The 24,654-nt window shown below is 43.3% G+C and overlaps 1 protein-coding gene across 6 annotated transcripts; it reads right to left on the bottom strand.

Moving 5' to 3' along the window:
• Nucleotides 1-1,694: 1,694 nt before the first annotated feature.
• On the bottom strand, nucleotides 1,695-22,827 carry LOC132354029 (zinc finger protein 211-like). Of its 6 annotated transcripts, XM_059905564.1 has the most exons (4): nucleotides 18,900-18,949; nucleotides 18,514-18,615; nucleotides 17,658-17,784; nucleotides 1,695-5,816 (listed from the first exon to the last, which is right to left on the bottom strand). In XM_059905564.1, exons 3-4 carry the CDS (start codon nucleotides 17,689-17,691, stop codon nucleotides 3,826-3,828), a joined length of 2,025 nt encoding a protein of 674 aa, XP_059761547.1. In that variant the 5' UTR covers nucleotides 17,692-17,784; nucleotides 18,514-18,615; nucleotides 18,900-18,949; the 3' UTR covers nucleotides 1,695-3,825. The 6 variants fall into 6 exon arrangements, with proteins under 6 accessions (XP_059761547.1, XP_059761550.1, XP_059761548.1 ...); XM_059905567.1 differs by lacking the exons at nucleotides 18,514-18,615; nucleotides 18,900-18,949 and adding an exon at nucleotides 20,092-20,393; XM_059905565.1 differs by lacking the exons at nucleotides 18,514-18,615; nucleotides 18,900-18,949 and adding an exon at nucleotides 19,093-19,170.
• Nucleotides 22,828-24,654: the final 1,827 nt, after the last annotated feature.

Raw genomic sequence — 24,654 nt, 5'->3', positions numbered from 1 at the left:
GGCACACAGCTGCCAGGCCTCTGATGACAGTGCTTCCTCTACACTGCACAGGTGCACTGGCTTCTCTTCTACACCTCCCTGAATGGACTCCATCTGCTGTCTCACAACCATGAACTACCTACACCTGACATCTGCATCTCCACCAGGGCCTCCAGCTCCACCTCCCCCAGTGTACATCTCCCTGCAAACATCTTCCCTTTTGTGAAGTTGTTCACAGGGACAGCAGCACCAACCCAGGAAACCACACAGGGTCTTCAGTGTCACCCCAGATATGATACTGGCCTCCATCATATGCCATATGCAGTGATTTGTTTCCAAGGGTCTGTCCATCTTCTGCACAACCTCGCTTCAGGATGTGACTGTGTCCAAATTGTCCTGGTCACTATTCCGAGCACTGTGAGGGACCCAAAATGACTAAGAATGTCCACTGTGGCACTCTCCCTGTCTCCAAGGCTCTTCCTCCTAACCCTCTCACCCATTGCCTCACTGTCTCTCCTACCCCAACAGAAAAATATGAATCACCAAATGATTGCTAATAAGCAAGAAGGTGCCCACATCTCCTCGGGACTCCCCATTGACAAACTTTAGTCCAAATGCTAAACGATCAGTGCAGGCTGACACCTCCCATAAAGCCTGTAAAACCCCACCCCAAGTCCTTCGCTTGACAAAGCTGCTCACAGGTGTGAATCTCCAGCTTCTAACAAGGTGTGACCCAGTCCCTGAACTGAACACCATCAGTGCATCATCAAACTTGTGGTGATGTGGGAGAGGTTGTTCTTTCCAAGCCAGTCTGCACTCACCTCACCACATGGATCCACGAAAACTGTGTGACTGTGTGTGGTTCACACACGAGAATTTTGAGCATCCCGATCACATACCTGTGCCACAATCTCCCTGGAGTGTTTGTGTGGCCACACCTGCTGTGCTGAGTCAGCACCTCCCATTTTATTTCCCCAACAGGGTCTCACTTCTGTCATACATCCTTTGTGCAATGGTACATAAGTTTGTAGATCCAGGCTGAATCAACAGGTGTTAGCATTCAAAATCTGTCACACAGTGTCCCCAGTTGTGCTGATATGGACTGATATTTAGAATACTTCCATGTGTAATAAAGTTACTGGAGTTATGAAAGGGCTCTTTTGTTTTATTTATATATATATATATATATATATATATATATATATATATATATATATATACACATATACATATTTGGCTGTGTTGGGTCTTAATTGCTGCGTGCAGGCTTTCTCTAGTTGCAATGAGCAGGGGCTACTCTTCGAAGTGGTGCGTGGACTGTCATTGTGGTGGCTTCTCTTGTTGCAGAGAACGGGCTTCGGTAGTTGCCACACGTGTGCCCTAAGGCGTGCGGGTTTCAGTAGTTGGGGTGCACAGGCTCATTTGCTCAGCAGCATGTGGGATCTTCCCGGACCAGGGATCAAACCCATGTCCCCTGCATTGGCAGGTGGACTCTTAGCCACTGAGCCACCAGGAAAGTCCCTGGCAGGTGGATTCTTAAACATTGTGCCACGAGGGTAGTCCCAGGGCTCTCTTATTTTAGAAATGCATTCTAAGAAATTATGTATTCAAAGACATGATATCTAGGATTATAAATTTTAAAAACTACTAAGTAAATCTTGATACACAAACACAAAAAAATGTGCATAAAAACGATAAATGATGTAAGATACAGGAAGGGTCCAACACAGTCATTCCATTTATATATACATTTGAAAATAGCTATTACAAAAGTAGAATATGCTCTTGCATCAGTCATTTTAATGTTGAGGATGAATTAACAATGGCAGGAGGAAACTGGTTGGAGGGTTATACACAAGTATGTCAAAATGTACGTTTTAACTAGGTAAAACTTAAGTCAACTATTCATCCAGTAAATGATTTTCAAAACAAAGATGCAAAACCTATCACTTTATAATAATTCTACTATGGTTTATTAGCTACATTCTTAAAATTGTGGCTACTGTACCTGTAATGGTGGAAAAAGAATACAATAGCGGGCTACTGGCAATGCTTCCCGAATGAATGTTCAGTGAAATTATGTTGGCAATTTGACCTTGGCTATGGTTGGAATATTTACAGCACGGAAACTGGCAAACACTACAAACCAGAGATTAATTTATTGTGTAATTGAATGTCTGGACTTAACACTAAGGTAGCATATATTAATAATGAAGATTATTCCTAAACCTGTATAATGTATGTAACTATTACATTATGCATAGTATAAAATTGAGAAAAAGTTGAGAACATATTCTTTCACTATTCCAAATTACAATTACATTCAGAAAAAAAATCACTCACATTATTGGTGAATGAGTGAAATCTAACAGATGTCTTTGTTGTTTACCTGCTCTCTTTTGTCAAAAAAAGAGAAAATAGCCATATCTCACAAAATAAAAGTAGGCAAAAGATAGGAACAGAAATTTAACCAGACAGGACAAACAGGTAAAAAACACACACATGAAAAACAAAAATTCAACATCAACAATCCTAAGAAAGGGAATTCCCTGGTGGTCCAGTGATGAGGACTCCAGGCTCCCACAGCAGGGGGCATGAGTTAGATTCCTGATCAGAAGAACTAAGATCACACATGCTGTGTGACACGGTCAAAAAAAAAAAAAATCCTGAAGAAATGCAATTAAAATCATAATTTTTTATAAATGAATTTTAAAGTCTTCATAGGAGGGGTCAGCCTACATTCAATCTTAGCTTTTAAGGTAGGTTGATCAAGTGTGGGTCCCAAGGGGGGGAGGGCAAGTTCTTGCTAATTAACAGTCATCATGTTGGTAAGTTAACATTTTTTCTGGAGGGATGAGAGGAACAGTGAGGCAATGGATCAAGGGTTTAGGAAGAGGATGCTTGGAGACCAGGCCAAGTAGGGCCACACTGGACATTCTTAGTCCCTCCGTGTCCCTCACACTGCCCAGAACAGTGAGCGGGTCAACCACATAACAGGGCAACAGGGACATCCTGAGGTGGGTATGTAAAGATGGACAGGACCTTGGAAACGAATCATTGCATATGGTGGTAGAGCCCATGTCAAATCTGGGGTGACACCAATGACCCAGTCCGGACTGCCTGGCTTAGTGCTGCTGTCCCTGTGGAGAACCTCCCAAGCAGGAGGGTGTTTCTGGGAGATGTGCACTGGTGAAAATGAAGCTGGAGACCCTGGTAGTGATGCAGATGTCAGATGTGGGTAGTTCATAGTCAGGACACAGCAAGTGGAGGCCCTGATTGGAGGGGCAGGAGAGAAGACAGTGGATGGGTGCAGTGTAGAGGAACCACTCTCATCAAAGGCCTGGCATTAGTGAGCCCTTGTGGAAGTCCCTCAACCTCTCTGAGCTGGACACCCCTTCTTTCACAAATGGCAATAATAATAACTGAATCACAGCACTGGATCGGTTGGGTAGATAAATGGAGTCAGTCACAGGAAAGTCATCAATATTGGTTCCCAGAGAAAAGATAATCCTGTCCATCAGCATGGGGCTGGGGTATGAGCAGGGCTCCTGGTGTGGGGGTCGGGGCACAGAAGTGTCAGGATGGACAAGGTGTTCTTTCAGTCCCCAAACCTGGAGGTGGCGGGCAGGGGAGGAGTGAAGTGACCAGACTCCCAATATCCTGAACCAGGCAATCTGGCATTGAAGCCCAGATCCCTGTCCATTTCTGGGAGATCACAAACAGATGACACATCATCTCTGTGTCTCAGTTTCCTCTCTAGAAAGGGTCCATTAGCTGCACGGGTTCTTCTCACTCTCTTACCACCTGGAACTCCTTCAATGTCACTGCCGGCCATGTTCGTGATATTCATAAGGCCCTTTCTTCAGTGTGAACTCTATGATGTTTAATCAAGTGGCACCTTTGGGTGAAAGATTTACCACATTCCTTGCACTCAAAAGGCTTTTCTCCAGCGTGGATTTTCCTATGGATGCGGAGGAGCTGTCTTTGCTTAAAGGCTTTCCCACATTCAGTGCACCCATAAGGCCTTTCTCCAGTGTGAACTCTGTGATGATCATAGAGAGAGGATCGACTAGTAAAAGACTGCCCACACTCACTGCATTCATAAGGCCTTTCTCCACTGTGAACTCTATGATGACGAAGAAGGCTAGAGCTACCAGTAAAACATTTCCCACATTCACTGCACTTATAAGGCCTTTCTCCAGTGTGAATTCTCTGATGATCACGAAGGCTCGACCTAGCAGTAAAAGATTTCCCACATTCACTGCAGTCATAAGGCCTTTCTCCATTGTGAACTCTCTGATGATACCGGAGGCCACTCCTAGCAACAAAAGATTTCCCACATTCACTGCACTCATAAGGCCTTTCTCTAGTATGAACTCTCTGACGACACTTGAGGTTCAGCCTAGGAGTTAAAGATTTCTCACATTTATTGCACTCATAAACCTGTTCTCCAGTGTGAAATTTCTTATGGGCATTGAGGTGTGCCTTTTGGCTAAAGAATTTCCCACATTCACTGCACTCGAAAGGCCTCACTCCACTGTGAACTCTCCAATGATTGCAAAGGTTTGACCTACTCGTAAAAGATTTCCCACATTTATTGCACTCATAAGGCTTTTCTCCAGTGTGAACATTCATATGGGCACTGAGTTGTTCATTTCGGCTAAAGAATTTCCCACATTCACTGCACTCAAAAGGTCTTTCTCCACTGTGAATTCTCTGATGATTACAAAGGATCGACCAAGTAGTGAAAGATTTCCCACATTCACTGCACTCATAAGGCCTCTCTCCAGTGTGAACTCTCAGATGATAATAGAGGCCAGAGCTAGTAGTTAGAGATTTCCCACATTCATTGCACTCGTAAGGCTTTTCTCCAGTGTGAACTCTCTGATGTGCAAGGAAATTGGATTTGCGGGCAAAATATTTTCCACATTGGGTGCATCGATAAGGTTTTTCTCCAGTGTGAACTCTCTGATGTTCAATTAAGTTCCACTTTTGGATGAAAGATTTAGCACATTCCTTGCATTCATAAGGCTTTTCTCCACTGTGGATTTTCCTATGTGCTCTGAGGTACTTCCTTAGGCTAAAGGATTTCCCACATTCACTGCAGTCATAGAGCGTTCCTCCACAGTTAACTCTCTGATGTGTAAGGAAATGGGATTTGTGGCTAAAAAATTTTCCACAATGGCTGCATTCATAAGGCCTTTCTCCAGTGTGAACTTGCTCATGCTGAATAAGGTTAGTTCTTTGGGTGAAGGCTTTCCCACATTCTCTGAACTCACAAAACCCTTCAGTAGTGAGGACTCCCTCATCCTGAATAAGTATTTCTGTGTGGCTGGAAGCTTTCTTGCCTTCTCCCCAGCTGTGATGACCTTTTCCACTGTGAAAAACAGCTTCACACTCCTTACTCCTGTTCAGTTTCTTCCTGGTATTAGTGGCCTGTGGCTGAAGTTCCATGTTGGCCACGTAGTTGTTCCCAATCTCCATGTAGGTAGAGAGATTCCCTGTTACATGGATTGTGCAGCTTTTCAAAAATGCGGGTCTCCCCATATCACAGCTGAAGGGTTTTTCTCTAATGTGCTGCTTCTGGTGCTCTTGAAGGTTTGCAGTGAAATAGAACTGTTTCCCACATGCCCCACATGTGTATGCTTTCTGCCCCCTATTTGTTCCTTGCTCTTCAGCCAAGTGCAAAATGTCTCTCAAAACTGGGATGCACATCTTACATGGCTGGGCCTTCTCAGGAGACGAACCTGCCCTGGGGGTCCTCATCTGTGACACTCCTTCTGCAGATACGCTGTCTTCAGAAGGTGTCTCTTCATCCTCAACTGCAGGAAAAGAACCTGAAAACAAAGAAGTGATGATGAAGTTCATGTTGAGTTTATTGGAGGGAGTGAGGCCATCACAAGTCTACATTTGACAAGTGAAAGAACCAGTCCACAGGACTGTGTTCAGGAAATGAATTTGGGGTCAAATTGAGAAGCAACTGCTCTCACCGAGTACAGGACACAAGGACTGGATGGGGCCCAAAGCGAAAGGCGTCTTGTACAATTCACTCTTTTGTCAATGGCCTTTACCAGGACCACATCTCCTGGTGACCTGTGATACTGTACAGAAGTGTATGTCCATATATACACTACGAAATGTAAAACAGATAGCTAGTAGGAAGCAGCCGCATAGCACAGGGAGATCAGCTCAGTGCTTTGTGACCACCTAGAGGAGTGGGATAGGGAAGGTGGGAGGGAGATGCAAGAGGGAAGGGATATGGGGATATATGTATACATATAGCTGATTCACTTTGTTATACAGCAGCAACTAACACACAATGTAAAGGAATTATACTCCAATAAAGATGTTAAAAAACAAAAAAAACAGAAGTGTATGTCCAGGTCTCAGAAAATCTGACTGCAACAGGTCGCTGGCGTTCCAGAAATATTAAAGGATCCCTTATGTTGAGGATACAAATAGTGTCAGTAGGTACTATGGGAAAAACAGTGTGAAGACCACATGAGATAAGTGGTTTAGAGAGGTGGTAGGGAATGAATCCGAGGGTGCAGTCAGAATAAAAATGGGAAGTAGGAGAAATGACAAGTTGGCAGAATGTCACGAATGGAGAAACACGAGAGAAGTGATTTGTAGCCACTGACAATGGCACTAAAACACTAGTCAAGAGGAAGTCATACTGCCTGATATGACTTAAACACAGACCTAATATCAAGGCCTCTCCCAGTTGTCATTCATGTTAATCAGGCTACCTCTGAGGCTTTTTGCTGAGACCAGAGTCATGTCCATCCCATGAAGCCCAAAGGACTCTCCATCCTGATTTGACCAACTACACGGGACACAAATGATACAAGTCCTAACATAGTCAGGATGGCTGAATAGCCAACACTGGCCCAGAGGAACTCAGTACACAATACACAGTATATAAATATTACATTTTATGTCTGGTGCAGGGACTATCCTGGTGGTCCAGTGGTTAAGACTCTTTGTTTCTAATGCAAGGGGCACAGGTTTAATTCTTGGTCGGGCATGCCACGCACTGGGGCCAAAAAAAAGAACATCCGGTGGAGCCAGAGGAAAGGATGTACAGTGCATGGAGTACAAAATGTTAGGAATGTATCTCCCCATCTAAACAACTATTGTACTGGGAGAATCTAATAGATCTAACTCTTTTGCAACCACGGCATCTTCTGAAGATCTGCAGTGTCCCACAAAACAGTTTGAAAAGACAAAGCTTCAGAATCAAAATCAGATATCACAGGGATGTTTGAACAATCACATTGGGAATATAAAATAATTATGACTAATATGCTAATTAAAGTCTACTAATGGATAAAGCAGACAGCATACAATGCCAGAAGGGAAATGTAAGCTGACAGATGAAAATTTTAACAAAGGACCATAAAGAAATGCTAAAGATCAAGTACACCATAACAGAAATGAAGAATGACTGTGATGGGCTTATTCGTACCCTGGACACAGCTGAGGAGAGAATGTTTGAGCTTCTTTTTCTGTTAGGAGAAACTTCCAAAACTGAAAAATGAACTGAAAATATACAAAAAATAAAATTAAAAAAAAAAACACCCGAATATACAACATCCGTGGGACAACCACAAAAGGTTTAACAAACACATATGGAAAAATCTCAAACAGAAAGAAAAAAAGAAATGGAAGAAATACTTGAAGCAATAATGATGGAGAATTTCTAACAAAATGATGTCAGACACCAACCAACAGATCCAGAAAGCTCAGTGAACATGAGGCAGGTTTAATGCCAAAAACACTACATCTTAGGCTTATCACATTCAAATGCAGAAAAAAAAAAATACTAAAAGAGGCTGAAGGAATCAACACCTTTCCCAAGAGAAGCCAAAAAAAAAAAAAAAATTACATTTGAATTCTCCTCAGAACTCAGGGAAATAAGAACTGAATGGAGTAAAATATTTAAAGTGGGAAGGGGGAGGGGACATCACCAACCTAGAATTTGGTAACCAGCAACATAAATCTTCAACACTGATGATGAAATAAACACGTTCTTAGACACAGAAAAATTGTGGGACTATATTAAAGGGAGTTCTTCAGAGAGGAAAAATGACATAGATCACAAATTTGGGTTTCATAGAGAAAGGAAGACCATAAGAGAATAAAAAACTTTCATTGACATAAAACTGACATGGGACATTGTATTTCTTTAAGTTGTACAACATGATTTATGTATACACTGCTATGAGTACCACAATAAGTTAACATATATAATTGCATATTTTTTCTTCTGATGAGAACTTCTAAGATCTACCCTTTGGAAACTTCTAAATGTACAATACAGTTTCGTTAACTAGAGTCACTATGCTGTGCACTACATCCCCAGGACTTACTCATCTTATAACTAGAAGTCTGTAACTTCTGACACCCTTCACTCACTTCATCTAACCACCTTGCCCCACTCTGGCAATCACTAATCCTTTGTCTGTATCTGAGTTTGGTGTTGTTGTTGTTGTTTTAAAGATTCAACATGTAAGTATACTCATGTAGTACAGGTAAACCTGGAACAACATGGGTTCACACTACTTGGGTCCACTCGTACAGAGATATTTTTCAACAAATACACACAGGATCACATGATCTGTAGCTGGATGAATCCACAAATGGGAAAACTTCAGAATCAGAGGGCTGCCTATGGGACTTCAGCATCCACAGATTTCAGTATATGCAGGGGCTCCTGGAACCAATCCTCCATGGAAACAGTGGGACAAGTGGATTTGTCTTTCTCTCTCTGACTTACTTCACTTAGCATAATGTCCTCAAGGTCTATCCATGTTGAGGCAAATGGCAAGATTTCCATCTTTCTTTATGGTTGTATAATATTGAATAATATGCCATATATACCACATGTTTGTTAGATCCACTCATCCATCAATGGACACTTAGGTTGTTTCCGTATCTTGAATATCGTAAATAATGCTGCAATAAACCTGAGGTACAGATATCTTTTTGAGATGATGATTTCATTCCCTGTGGATAAATACACAGAGGTGGAATTGCTGGACCATATGGAAGTTCCTTTTTGAACTTTGTAAGGACTCTCCATAGTTTTCCATAATAGTTGTAACAATGTACACTCCCACCGACAGTGCACAAGGGGTCCCTTTTCTCCACAACTTCACCAACACTTATTTCTTGTCTTTTTCACAACAGACATTGTAACATGTGTGAGGTGGTATCTCACAGTGGGTTTTTTTTTTCCTAACTTTGAATTTATTTTTGGCTGCATTGTGTCTTAGTTGCTGCATGTGGACTTTCTCTAGTTGCGGCGAGCGGGAGCTAGTCTTTTGTTGTCGTGCGCGGGCTTCTCATTGTGGTGGATTCTCTTGTGGCATAGCATGGGCTCTACGTGCGCAGGCTTCAGTAGTTGCAGCACGCAGGCTCGATAATTGCAGCACACAGGCCCTAGAGTGCATAGGCTTCAGCAGTTCTGTCACATGGGCTCAGTAGTTGTGGTGCAGGATCTAGGGCGCACTGGCTTCAGTAGCTGTGGCACTCGGACTCAGAAGTTGTGGCTCATGGGCTCTAGAGCGCAGGCTCAGTAGTGTGGCACAGGGCCTTAGTTGCTCTGCAGCACGTGGGACCTTCCCGGATCAGGGATCTAACCCTCATACCGTGCAGTGGCAGGTGGATTATTTTTTTTTTAAATAAATTTATTTATTTATTTATTTTTGGCTGCGTTGGGTGTTCATTGCTGCATGTGGGCTTTCTTTAGTTGCCGCAAGCGGGGGCTCTTTTCGTTGTGGTGCGCGGGGTTCTCATTGCGGTGGCTTCTCTTGTTGTGGAGCATGGGCTCTACGGGCATGGGCTTCAGAAGTTGTGGCACACAGGCTCAGTAGTTGTGGCTCGCAGGCTCTAGGGTGCAGGCTCAGTAGTTGTAGCTCACAGGCTTAGCGGCTCCTTGGCAGGTGGGATCTTCCCAGACCAGGGCTCGAACCCGTGTCCCTGCATTGGCAGGTGGATTCTCAACCACTGCGCCAGCAGGGAAATCCTCATTGTGGTTTTGATTTGCATTTCCTGACCATTAGTGATATTGAGCATCTTTTCATGTAGCTGTTGCCCATATGCATGTCTTCTAAGGAACAATAGTAACTGTATACTCCATTATGCATTTTTTAATTAATGAATTTATTTATTTTTGGCTGCATTGTGTCTTCATTGCTGCATGTGGGCTTTCTCCAGTTGTGGCAAGTGGGAGCTACTCTTTGTTGCGGTGTACAAGCTTCTCATTGCAGTGGCCTCTCCCGTTGCAGAGCACAGGCTCTAGGTGCACAGGCTTCAGTAGTTGTGGCATGCAGGCTCAGTAGTTGTGGCTCACGGGCTCCAGAGCACAGGCCCAGCAGCTGTAGCACATGGGCTAGCTGCTCCACGGCATGTGGGATCCTCCCAGACCAGGGCTTGAACCTGTGTCCCCTGCATTGGCAGGTGGACTCCCAACCACTGCACAACCAGGGAAGCGCAATTATGCATTTTTAAACACACCCATTTATGTATGCTTATGTAAAATTAAAACAAATGAGCACAATAATACAATGCAGGAGAGATAGCAATTAGGATTTTTTAAAATTATAAGGTATTCAAACTACCAAGGAAGCCATACAGTGTTATATGAAAGTGGACTTCAATCAGATGTAAATACAGAGTGCAAACTCTAGTACAACTACATAAAAAAAAATGAAAAGAAACGAGTGTATCTGATATGCTAACAAGGAGAGAAAATGCAATCATACAAGATGCTCAATCTAAACAATAAAAACAAGAGTGGAAGACTAACATAGGAACAAAGAATAAGGGCAATGGTAGAAAATGGTAACAAATACATTAGATATTTATCCAACTATATCAATATATTAAACATTGATAGTCTCAGTGCACCAATGAAAAGAGATTATCAGAGTGAATCCATAAGCAGGAGTCAGCTATATGTTCTCTCAAAAAAACCCACTTTATTTATTTATTTATTTTACATCTTCATTGGAGTATAATTGCTTTACAATGTTGTGTTAGTTTCTGCTGTATAACAAAGTGAATCAGCTATCTGTATACGTATATCCCCATATTCCCTCCCTCTTGAGCTTCCCTCCCACCCTACCTACCCCACCCCTCCAGGTCGTCACAAAGCATCAAGCTGATCTCCCTGTGCTATGCAGCTGCTTCCAACTAGCTATTTATTTTACATTTGGTAGTGTATATATATCAATGCTACTCTCTCACTTCGTCCCAGCTTACCCTTCCCCCTCCCCGTGCCCTCAAGTCCATTCTCTACATCTGTGTCTTTATTCCTGTCATGCCCCTAGGTTCATGAGTACCATTTTTTTAAGATTCCATGTATATGCATTAGCATATGGTATTTGATTTTCACTTTCTGACTTACTTCACTCTGTATAACAGACTCTAGGTCCCTCTGCCTCATTACAAATAACTCAATTTTGTTCCTTTTTATGGCTGAGTAATATTCCATTGTATATATGTACCACATCTTCTTTATCCATTCAACTGTCAATGGGCATTTAGGTTGCTTCCATGTCCTGGCTATTGTAAATAGTGCTGCAATGAACAATGTGGTACATGTATTTTTTTGAATTCTGGTTTTCTCAGGGTATATGTCCAGTAGTGGGATTGCTGGGTCATCTGGTAGTTATATTTTTAGTTTTTCAAGGAACCTCCATACTGTTCTCCATAGTGGCTGTATCAACTTACTGCATGCGTGTTTTCTCTAGTTCCAGCAAACAGGGGCTACTCTTCATTGCAGCATGCAGGCTTCTCATTGTGGTGGCTTCTCTTGTAGAATACGGGATCTGGGCACGCGGACTTCCATAGTAGCAGCACACAGGCTCAGTAGTTGTGGCTCACAGGCTTAATTGCTCTGTGGCATGTGGGATCTTCCTGGACCAGGGATCAAACTCGTGTCCCCTGCATTGGCAGGTGGATTCTTAACCAATGTGCCACCAGTGAAGTCCAGAAACCCACTTTAAATACAAATATGTGAGAATTCCCTGGCAGTCCTGTGGTTAGGACTTGGTGCTTTCACTACTTTAGCCCGGGTTCAATCCCTGGCCAGGGAAATAAGACACTGCAAGCTGTGGCACAGCCAAAAAAAAAAAGAAAAAAAAATCCGCCAATACATGATCTCATCGACAGATTTGGAAAACCAGATCTGGCAAAATCCAGCACCCATTCATGATCAAAATCTCCATCTCCTAGTAAACTAAAAATAGAAAAAAAACTTCAACTTGACAATCTAAATAGAACCTTATAACTATCATCTTTACCAGATGAAAAACTAGAAACTTTCCCAATAAGATGAAGAAGGCAAGGATGTTCCCTCTGGCAACTCCCTTTCAACTTTATACTATAAGTCATAATTAATGGACTGAGAAGAGAAAGTTATATAAAAGTTATACTGATCAGGAAGGAAGGAATCAAGCTGCCTTCATTCTCAGATGATATAACCAGCTATGTAAAAACCAAAATATACACCAAAAAAAACCCCAAAACAAATCCTGGAACTTGGTAGCAATTATAGCAAGGTTTCAGGATACAAGGAAAATATACAAAAGTCAATCACTTTCCAATACATCAAGAATAAACAAGTGAAATGTTAAATTAAAAACACAAGACCATGTACATTAACACCCTCCTAAACAAGTGGAGAGACAAAGGAAGAAACACTTAATTATAAATCTACCAAGACATATATAAGATTTACATGAAGGGGGACTTCCCTGGTGGCGCAGTGGTTAAGAATCTGTCTGCCAATGCAGGGGACATGGGTTTGATCGCTGGTCCATTAAGATCCCACATGCTGTGGAGCAACTAAGCCCATGAGCCACAGCTACTGAGCCTGTGTTCCAGAGCCTGCAAGGCGCAACTACTGAGCCCACGTGCCACAACTACTGAAGCCCGTGTGCCTAGAGCCCATGCTCTGCAACAAGAGAAGCCACCACAATGAGAAGCCTGTGCACCGCAATGAAGAGGAGCCCCTGCTCGCCGCAACTAGAGAAAGCCCGCGCACAGCAAGAAAGACCCAATGCAGCCAAAAATAAATAAATAAATAAATATAAAAAGAAAAAAATCTACATAAGGGAAACTCTAAAACTCTGATGAAGAAATCAAAGAACTAAATAAACGGAACTAAATAAATGGAAAGATATTTCACATTCATAAATATGAAGACCCACTACCGTCAAGAAGTCAGTTCTTCCCAATTTCACCTAGACTGTACCTAGATTCAATGCAATCCAAATCAAAATCCCAGCAAATTATTTTGTGGACCTAAGTAAATTGATCCTAAAGTTTACACAGAGAGGCAAAAGTCCCAGAATAGCCAACACCATACTGAAGAACAAAGGTTGCAGACTGACACTACTCAACTTCAAGACTTAGTATCTTAAAAAGAAAAAGAAAGAAAAAAAGAAAAAGGAAAAGAAAAACAAAACTTAGTATCTAAGGTAATCAAGCCTGGGAATTCCCTGGCACCCCTTGGTTAGGACTCCGCACATTCACTGCTGAGGGCCCAGGGTTCAATCCCTGGTTGGGGAACTAAGAACTTATAAGCTGCATGGCATGGCAAAAAAAAACCCAAAAAACAAAATGTAATCAAGCCAGTGCGGTATTGTTGAAAGGATAGAGAAACTGATCAATGAACAGTATTGAGAGCGCAAAAACAGATCCACAGAAATAAACTCATCTGACTTTTGACAGATGACAAGTGCAATACAATGGAGAAAAATGAAGTCTTTTGAATGAATAGTACTGGAACAACCGAAGATCACATGCCAAGACATGACTTCTAGACACAAACCTTACACCCTTCACAAAAAATTAACTCAAAATGGATCATGGACCTAAAAGTTAAGTACAAAAAAACCTTAAAATTCAGTACAAAAACAACAACCCAAATACAAAATGAGCAAAACACCTTAACAGACACCTTATTAAAAGAAGATATACACATGACAATTTAGCATATACAGAGATGAACAGAAATGCAAATTAAACTCAAAAGCAGATACCAATACATACCTATAAAAATGGCCAAAATCCAAACACTGACAACACCAAATGCTGGTAAGGGTGTGGAGCAACAGGAATTTCATTCATTGCCGATTGGAATGCTTAATGGTAGAGTCCACTTTGAAAGGCAGTTTGGTAGATTCTTACTAAACTAAACATAATCTTATATCCTCCAGCAATTGTACTCTGTGGTATTTATACAAAGGAGTTGAAAACGGACATCCACACAAAAACCTTCAAACAGATATTTACAGTAGCTTTATTCATAACTTTCAAAACTTGGAAGTAATCAAGAAGTCCTTCAGTAGATGAATGGATAAACATGATACATCCAGAGAACAGCAACACTATTTACAACTAAACTGCAAAGAGCTATCAAGTCATGAAAAGACATGCAGAAAACTTAAAATGCATGTTACTATGTGAAAGAAGCCAAGATGAAAAGGCTACATACTGTATGAGTCCAAGGATATGACATTCTCAAAAAGGGGAAACTAATGAGACAGTAAAAAAGTAATCAGGGGATACCAAGGAGTACAGGGGAAGAAGGGATGAACAGGTGGGGCACGGAGAATTTTTAGTTGAAAATTGAACACATTCTGTATGATACTATAATGGTGAATACATGTCATTATACATTTATCAAAGCCCACAGAATGTACACCACAAGTGAACCCTATCGCAAACTTTAGATTTTGAGTGATAATGATGTGTTCATGTAGGTTCATCAATTTTAACACTCAGATGGGGGATTTTTGATTCAATGCAATCCCTATCAAAAACAATGACGTCTTCAGGAAATAGAAAAATTCAGACTCAAATTCACATAGACTCAAGGGATTCGATACAGTCAAAGCAATTGTGAAAAACAACAAAGTTGAAGGATTCACAACACATGAATTCAAACTTTCTTACAAAGCTACAGTAAGCAAAACAGCATAAAGTGCTACTGGCATAAAGACAGATATATACTCCAATGGAATAGAATAGAGACTAGAGTGTCTGAAAATCAGCCCTCAAATATATGATGCAATAATTACTAACAAGAGGAGGATTTCCATTGAATAAGGACAGCCTTTTCAACAAATGGTGCTGGGAAAACCGGATACCCACATGCACAACAATGAAATTAGAACCTTACCTAACACCATACACAAAAATTCACTCAAAATATATCAAAGGCCTAAACTTAAGAGCTAACGCTAAAAAGTTCTTACAAAAAGCAAACAAGAAAAGCTTCAAAACGTTGGATTCAGCCATGATTTCTTGCCTTTGACAACAAAGGCAAAAGCAACAAAACAAAAAATAAACAAATTGGACCTCATAAAAATGAACAATTTTGGTTGCATACCTTTAATTTACACAAACTTATGTGTCATTATAGCCCAAGAAAGCTAGGGGAAGAAAGGAAAAAACTGAAAAACTTTTTAACATCAAAGGACACTATAAACACAGTAAGAAAGAAACCACAGATTGGGAGAAAACATTTCCAAAACATGTATATAAAAAGGGATTCATATCTAGAATCTATGGATAAATCTGTAATTCAACAACAACCAAAAAACCAACTTGATTAATAAATAAAAAAGGACTTGAACAGACATTTTTCTAAAGCTGTACAAATGGCCAATAAGCACACCAAAAGGGATATAATTGAAATGGGAAAAATATACCATTTCACACCCATTAGGATGGCTATGATCAAAAGAACAGAAAATAACAGGGACCTCCCTGGCAGTCCAGTGGTTAAGACTGCACGCTGTCACTGCAGGGGGTGCAGGTTCGATCCCTGGTCATCACTTCTTGGGGAACTAAGATCCTGCATGCCCCCCAGCAAGGCCGAAACAAAACAAAACAAGAGAACAGAAAATAACAGATGCTGTAACATCCTGGGTGGAGCAGTGGTTAAGACTCCGTGCTTCTAATGCAGGGGGTTGGGGTTCGATTCCTGGTCAGGGAACTATATCCCACATGCATGCCACAACTAACAGTTCGCAGGCCACAACTAAGCAGTCTGCAAGCCACATCTAAGGAATGAGCGAGCCACACCTAAGGAACCCGCTAGCCACAACTTAGACTTGGTGAAACCGAAATAAATAAATAAATGTTAAAAAAATAAAAAGAAACAAAAAACCGGATGCTGGCGTGGATATAGAGAAATTGGAATCTTGAAAAAAGGTCTTGCAAAAACATCTTATGGTCTGTTTTAGTAGTAACCATGTCAGTGACAACACTGTCACACAGTCAAGCACAAAAATATGTCAGGTACAAGAATGGAGCAAAACTTGGGTACCATTCATTTGGATAGTCACCTGGCCAAAGAGAGGGCAAACAAGGAGGGATCGATCAGGTGGATGGCAAGACTACTGACCATGACAGTCTCCCAAGGCAACAGAAATAAAAGCAAAAATAAACAAATGGGACCTAATCAAACTTATAAGCTTCAGCACAGCAAAGGAAACCATAAAGAAAACAAAAAGATATCCTATTTACAAATAATGTGACTGACAAGGGCTTAATTTCCAAAATATATAAACAGCTATACAACTCAATAACAAAAAACAAACAACCTAGAAGACGTAAATAAACATCTCTCTAAAGCAAAAACACAAATGGGTAATAGGCACATGAAAAGATGCTCATCATCACTAATTATCAGAAAAATACAAATCAAAACTATTCAATACAATGAGGTATAACCTCACACCAGTCAGAATGGCTATCATTAAAAAGCCTACAAATAACAAGTGTTGGAGAGGGTGTGGAGAAAAAGGAACCCTCTTACACTGCTGCTGGGACTGTAAATTGGTACAGCCACTATGGAGAACAGTATGGAGGTTCCTCAAAAAACGAAAAATATAGTTACCATATATTCCAGCAATCCCATTCCTCGCCATATATCCAGCAAAAACATGGTTTGAAAGGATACATGCACCCCAATGTTCAATGCAGCACTGTTTACAATAGCCAAGACATGGAAGCAAACTAAATGTCCATCGACAGTTGAATGGATAAAGATGTGGTGCTTATATACCATAGAATATTACTCAGCCATTAAAACGAATGAAATAATGCCATTCATAGCAGCATGGATGGACCTACAGATTGTCATACTGAGTGACGTTAAGTCACAAAGAGAAAGATATGCAGAATCTAAAAAAAAAGTTGATACATATAAACTTATTTAGAAAACAGAAACAGACTCACAGACATAGAGAATGAACTTGTGGTTGCCAGGGGGGAAGGGTGATGGGGATGGATAGTTAGGGAGTTTGGAACTGACATGTACACACTGCTGTATTTTAAATGGATAACCAGGGACCTACTGTACAGCAGAAATTAAAACAAAATCGTAAATCAACAATACTTCAGTAAAATTAAAAACAATCAACAAAAAAAGACTACTGACCCTGAATCCTTACCTGTAACTTTGGGGCTACGGGTGTTCGGGCACTAAGGACTAGGGATGCACTCTGCCTAGCCATAGTAACCACAGCACATAACCAAGGAATTTAAGAAGAAAGCAGTGCCCATGTTCCAGATGTGAGGACAGAGCTGCCCCTGAGGAAGAGAAGAAAGGAAGAACCTAGCTCAGAGGATAGGGGTGGGTGTGAGGGCCTTACCCAGCATGCATACAACTGCAAAGTTCTCCAGCATGACATCAAGGTACAGGTGTATCTGAACCTCATCAAGAAGACACCATTCCTCCCAGGAGAAGTACACGGCCACATCCTCAAAGGTCACACTGCCCTGGTATAACAGGGACAAATAAAACCATGAACGGTCTCACTCCTGAAAACCCACAATCCATCTTCCCACACATTTCCCCTACTGCCCAATGAGATGGAGCCACTTGAGACCTGGGGAAGAAAACCTCCCTCCTCTGATCTGAACCTCCCATTGCCTTCAAAACACACAGGCAGTCATTTGAAGCCGAAATCCTGCTCTTCTGTGCTGTTTATTCCCACCAGAAAATAAAGGAGACCTGCACTTACCTAAACCAACTCAACCTCACCTCAAAGTACTTCCACATACTGGTGTGGGTTCTAGGAGTAACCTTCCATACTCCCTCCATAGAACGTCTGGGTCTGCACTCAGTACCCAGAGCATGAGATTCTCCAAGGTCCCCAAACCAAAAAGCTAGCAGAATGGCAGGTGAAGAGCCCTAAGACACCTCAAATACAGAGAATGTGTGCGTGGGGGTCAAAACAAGTGAGGGATTGGGACAACCTCCATTTACCAAAAGTGCTTCTGCAGCCCTGGGAATCTGTGGGAACAAGCAGGCCATAGAAGAAAGTGACCATGGCGGTACTCCAGGGGCTCAGGCCTTCCCTGGTCCCCTGGCGGTACCAGAGCCAGGTAACCTCGGGCTGACTGGCTAATCTCCCCTGCCTGCCTCCGTCCCCAGTGCTACCGTTTATCAGTTGTGACCTTGGAAAAGCCACAAGTTCCCTCTGCCTCAAAGTCCTCATCACCCACCTACAGTCTTTTCTTCCACTGAACAGGCTTTGGAGAATTTTCAAAAGCCTAACTCAGATCGTGTCCTTCCTTTGCTCAAAACTCTCCACCGCTCCGAGGGCCCTAAGAAGAAAGGTACAACCTCTCAGCTACCACTCCAGATGCAGCCTGGCCTCAAACTTGGTTCCCCGCAGAAACAAGACGGAGTACACGTCCCCGGGATGTTCCTGCTTCAGTTGCATCTCCAAGCCTCACTCACACCGCATACACTGGTGGTCAGAAATAGATAAACCACCCCTGAAGCCCTCACTGTCCTGGAGCAGACGTGACCAGGCGCCGCTCACTCGGGGCGTTCGTATTTCGGTGGGGAAACGGGCAGGCGAGAACCCGGAGACCGCAGCGTTTACCTGAGGTGGGTCCGTCAGCGCAGGCGCCGCCATCGGAGCCTTTACGCGGAGCGGAGCGGAACGGCGACAGACCAGCGACCGGGTCGGAGTTGGCACGGTTACTCCCCGCAAGCGGCGGCGTCGTCCCCGACCCTAAGACCCGCCCCTGTGTAGTGCGCACAAACTCTCCACTTCCACCTCCTGGGCCCCTCACCTCGTTCCCAACACCGCACAGCTGAGCTATTGATCAGGTCCACAGTCTCAACAACAATAAAAATGTCCGCCACGAAGACACCGGAAGTCCCCCTCCCTGATGTTCCCCTCCCGGAAATGCCCCTTTCCTAGATTTTCATTGGATGAACGTTCCCTTAGCGCAATTTCTTCTGGGTAATGTAGTTCCAAGGCCTGAAGCAGTGGCGCCCCACACTGGAAGCACCACGAAAAAGCCAAACAGCACCGAGAGAAGCGCTGGGAAATCAGCTGGGGGTCGGGGGGAGAGGGGGGGCGAGGAAGCGGCTCCATCCCTCTTAAGGTCGGGGTGGGGATACTTGAGGGAAAGGGGGGGATACTTCAGAGCATTTATTTAATCTCAGACTCCTTGAAGCCAAACCACGTCGACATCCAGTGGTAACTAGAAGTAAATAAACATCCTATTGCTCTTGAAATGCGTGCACCCTGAAGTGCTAGAGTCATTTTGTAAGCTATGTTCAGGGACAAGGAAAAAGACAGGACCCTGACTGAAAATCTGGAAAGGAGATATTGGGCAGGCCTGATGCAGCTAAACAAGAGGGAAAGCACTGCTTTTGGTACCCCCAGCAAAGGCTTTCCTGGCTGCATAGTCAGTGATTGTGCCCAAGTCAGTGAGAAACACTGACGGATGATCAGGCCACCCAAAATGGCTGTATTCTTGCTCTATGTACATCTCTGCCCCACCAGTCTGATTCACCTGCACCCTACTCACATGGCTGACCTTCCCTGTTAATCATAAGGCTTAATCAGTCAATGCCTACCTTCTTGCCCTAGCCACAGGTAGTGACTGTTCTAATCTTTAGATCATAACTTCTTCACATTGATAGTTTATCAAAGGGACTGTGAGTGGCATACTCCTCTGCGGCTTTCCCTAAGAATTGATGAGCCAGCCTCACATCAATTCCCTTTAAATCAGGTAAACTCCCTCTGCTCCACAGTAAAAAAGACTGCTGCCACTTCCTACCTAATGTGTCGGGACCATGGTAGAGTGTCTCTCATGGACCTTGCTCTGGATAAGTAAGATCCGTATCCATTAAACCACTGGTGTCTCTGTCCTTGTCTCTGGGCTCTTTCTTTGGTCTTCAGGCTGGGCAATTATTGATATATTATCCTGCCTCTGGGACAAGACCCCTTACGCTCTCCCAGCTGATCAGTGTCTCCAGCCTCCGCCACTCCCGCCCTGCTGTGGCACCGCTCCACAGGGAGAAGGCAGGGCCAGTGTGGTTTCTCTGCATGTATGGTGGAGTGGGTGAGCTGTGGCCAAACAGCTACCGTCAGAGATGTGGGCTGCTTCCATGTACCGGTGGGGCAAGTTCCCACAATGGCCACCGCAGCCCCATCTGGGCTCTGCCCTGGGACTGGGCTGCCTCTTCATCCATAAATGGAGTCCTTCCCTGGTCTTGACTGCCCCAGATCCAGCGACATGTTGGGGCATGGAGTTAGTGGAGCCAGAGCATTTCTTCTGCTCTGGCTGCGGTGTGTGGTGAACCTGCTCACTGGAAACCGGTAGCTGCTGAAGCGGACCTCTCTCTGCCCGGTCCCAGGGCCAGGTGGGAGCATGCACACTCCTTCCAAACAGAGTCCAGGCTCCTCCAACCTTTCTCTCTGTCTCACTGGTCCTCCAACCAGTAAGGAGGCTTGCCTCTACCACATAGAACCTAGGACTGGGCCACCCAGTCTGTGGCTCGATCAGCTCACTGGCCAGGGTGGGTGTCTGCCCATGTGATCTCCCTTCTCCTCTGAGTCCCATATCTCTAGACCCCAGTGCTTTTCTTCCCTTCCTGCTGGATTACGTGTGCATGATGCTTACAGCCTTGGTTGTACAGGAGTCCTTCTGCCAGTTTCCTGTTAGTTTTCAGTGAAGATTGCTCAACCGTAGCTGTATTTCTGATGTGTTCACGTGGAGAAGTGAGCTCATGTCCTCTTACACTGCCACCTTGATTTTCTCTCAGCTGGTCCGTAATGAACAAAAACAACCAAATGAGAAATGAACCTATATTGTTTGGAGGACAAAAGGTCACTTCCTTCAACACCAGAGAATGACAAAGGCTCTCTCTTTGCCTAAGCTTTAGTCAGACTCCTCTGAGCGTTCTTTCCCACATATCTTGGTCTTTGACCCATCCTTGCAGGGCCTGCTTAGCCAAGTTTTATCAAGAAATCTGCAAAGCCCGCTTAGTAAGAATAACTCCCTCAGTGATATCTGATCAAACACTCATTTCCTATCCTTGGTATCTGACCTCTATGGCAAGATTGTTAAGTTGGTTTACCAAGAACACCTCTTACCCTGTTTTCTGTTGGTAATTTTCCATCCACTGACCCGTTCACTCTACTCCTTGGCTCTAAATCCTCAGCTGTCTTAAAGTTGAACTCAATATTTCACCTATATTGTCAGAAGCTTGACACCTATCCAAAATATTGATAGTTCTGAAAAAAGAATTCCTTACCATTTTAACAAGTGTCAGAATAAATTTTTCCCTTAACACTGTTAAATCCATTTCAGTCAAACATAAATCTACTTTCTGTAGACACGGACAGAGTATTGGGAGGATCCTTACGCACCACCAAAAACGGCACCTAGGGAGCCACCTGGGCACTGAGGGACTTGGATCACACATGTACCCTCCACAGTCCTCTAAATCCATGGGAGGTATTTATAATATCCCCATTTCAGACCTGAAGAAATGGAAGGGCTGAGAGGGGACTTCCTCAAGGTCACAACCCTAGAGGGGACTCAGACAGAATCCACAAAGAGGTCTCTAGACTCTGCAGCCTCTGCTCCTTGCTGTGGCTGCTCAAAGGGAACAAATGCTGTGAAGGGGATTTGAAAAGTCCCAATTCCTACCCAAGGAACTGTGGGAGGGGACCCAGGGTGTTCAGATGGAGCAGGAATCAGAAAGGTCACGGAGGGCACTGGAGTTGTAGTTTAGGTGGAAACAGGGTGGGAGGATGTAGGGGCATTTATCCTGCAGCAAATGGACCATTTCTTCAGAGGAAACTGTGGCCCACATACAGGGTATCTTCTGCTCTGCTTGTGAACCCCCAGCAATTGACTAGGAATTGGGATTCAATGTTAGGTCACCTGGCTCAGGTCACAAGCAGTCTGGTCACTGTAGTCCTCTTTCACTCCCCAAGCAGGTTTGGGGACTCAAAGAACACCTTGTCCATCCTGACACCCTCTGTCCCCTTCTCCCCAAGAGCCCCGCTCATTCCCTCTACCCCATGCTGATGGACAGGACTATCTTTTCACTGGGAACAAACATTGATGGCTTTCCTGTGAATGACCCCACTTATCTACCCAACCTGCCCAGTGCTCAGAATCTATTATTATTTTTCCCATTTGTGAAAGGAGGGGTCTGCAGTTCAGCAAGTTTGAGGGACTTCCAGAATGGCATTCAGCTGCCATCCCTTTGATGAGAGTGCATCCTCTACACTGCACAGGTGCACTGGCTTCTCCTCTGCACCTCCCTGCACAGACTCCATCAGCTGTGTCCCGACCATGAACTACCCACACCTGACGTCTGCATCCACACCAGGGCCTCCAGCTCCACCTCTCCCAGTGTACATCTCCCTGCAAACACCTTCCCTTTTGTGAAGCTGTTCACAGGGACAGCAGCACGAACCCAACAAACCACACAGGGTCTTCAGCATCGCCCCAAATATGACACGTACCTCCACCATATGCCATATGCAGTGATTTGTTTCCAAGGTCGTGTCCATGTTCTTCATGAACCCACTTCAGAATGTGCCTGGGCACAAATTGTCCTGGTAAGTATTTCAAACCCTGTGAGGGTCCCTGAACGACAAAGAATGTTCACTGCAGCACTCTCCCTGTAACCAAGGCTCTTCCTCCTAACCCCCTTACCCATCTCCTTACTGCTCCTCCTACCCACCAGAAAAACATAAATCACCGAATGATTGCTAATCAGCAAGAACGTGCCCACAACTCCTCAGGACTCACCCTTGACAAACCTTTGTCCAAATGCTAAGGGCTGAATGCAGGCTGACACCTCACATAAACCCTGTAAAACCCCACCCCAAGTCCTTTGCTTGATAAAGCTGCTCACAGGTGTGAATCTCCAGCTTGTAACAAGGTGGTGACCCAGTCCCTGAACTGAACACCATCAGTGCATCATCAAACTTGCGGTGATGTGGGAGAGGCTATTCTTTCTAAGCCAGTCTGCACCCACCTCGTCACACGGATCCACCAGAACTGTGTGATTGTGTGTGGCCCACACGCCAGAATGTTGAGCATCCCTATCACACGCCTGTCCCACAATCTACCTGGAGTGTTTGTGTGGCCACACCTGCCATGCTGGGTCAGCACCTCCCATTTTATTTTCCCAAGAAGGTTTCATTTCTGTCACACATCTTTTGTGCTGTGGTACATGAGCTTGTACGTCCAGGCTGCACTGAAGGGTGTTAGCATTCAAAATCTAACACACTGTGTCCCCAGTTGTGCTGATATGCAGTAATATTTAGAATACTTTAGAATACTTTCATGTGCAATAAAGTTACCAGAGTTATGTGAGGGCTCTTTTATTTTAGAAATACATGCTAAGAAATTATGTATTCAATGACATGATACCTGGAATTATAAATTTAAAAACCACTACATACATGATGTTACACAAGCACAAAAATGTGCATGATATGATAAATAATCTAACATAGGGGTAAGATCCAACAGTCATTCCGTTTATATAAACATTTGAAAATAGTCATCACAAAAGTAGAATATGTTCTTGCATCAGTTATTTTTTAAAAAATTTATTTATTTGGCTGCATAGGGTGTTAGTTGTGGCATGTAGGATCTTTCGTTTCTGCGCCCGGGCTCCGTTCTAATTGTGGCACATGGGCTTTGTTGCCCTGTGGCATATGGGGTCTTTGTTCCCTGACCAGTGATCCAACCCGGGTCCCCTGCATTGGAAGGCAGATTCTTAAACATTGGACCACTAGGGAAGTCCCTTGCAACAGCAATTTTAATGTTGAGGATGAATCAAAAATGGCAGGAGGAAACTGGTTTCAGGGGTGTGCACAAGTATCAGAATGTCAAAATGTACATTTCAAATACTTGCAATTTATTCTAAGTCAACTATACATTCATGAAACGATTCTTAAAACAAATATGCAAAACCTGTCACTTTATAATCATTCTACTATGGTAACTACATTCTTAAAATTATTTGCTGCTGCTGAACCTGTAAGGTGGAAAAAGTATACAATGGTGGCCTACTGGCAATGCTTCCTAACTCCGTGTTCGGTGACATTATGTTGGCAATTTGACATTGACTATGGTGGGAAATTGGCAAACACTACAAAACAGGGCTTAATTTACTGTGTAATTGAATGTCTGGACTTAGGACTGAGGTAGCATATGTTAATAATGCAGATTTATCTTAAACATGTATAATGTATGTGGTCATTAAGTCATGCATAGTAAAAAAAATTGAGGAAAACATGAGAACCTATGCTTTCACTATTGCAAATTACAATTACATTCAGAAAAAAGTCATTCACATTATTGGTG

The sequence above is a fragment of the Balaenoptera ricei genome, chromosome 19 (genome assembly GCF_028023285.1).
Source record: "Balaenoptera ricei isolate mBalRic1 chromosome 19, mBalRic1.hap2, whole genome shotgun sequence".
In the NCBI taxonomy this organism is placed as follows: domain Eukaryota; kingdom Metazoa; phylum Chordata; class Mammalia; order Artiodactyla; family Balaenopteridae; genus Balaenoptera; species Balaenoptera ricei.
This window is presented reverse-complemented; position numbering and strand designations above follow the sequence as displayed.

What these genes read in the sequence shown, in the direction of transcription:
- LOC132354029 (XM_059905563.1), bottom strand. Translation starts at nt 18,932, where the DNA reads ATGGCGGCGCCTGCGCTGACGGACCCACCTCAG. An exon ending in CGCTGACGGACCCACCTCAG is followed by an intron (nt 17,785 to 18,899) that starts GTAAACGCTGCG and finishes CTGTTATACCAG; the next exon opens with GGCAGTGTGACCTTTGAGGA. An exon ending in TGCAGTTGTATGCATGCTGG is followed by an intron (nt 5,817 to 17,657) that starts GTAAGGCCCTCA and finishes CTTTGTTTTCAG; the next exon opens with GTTCTTTTCCTGCAGTTGAG.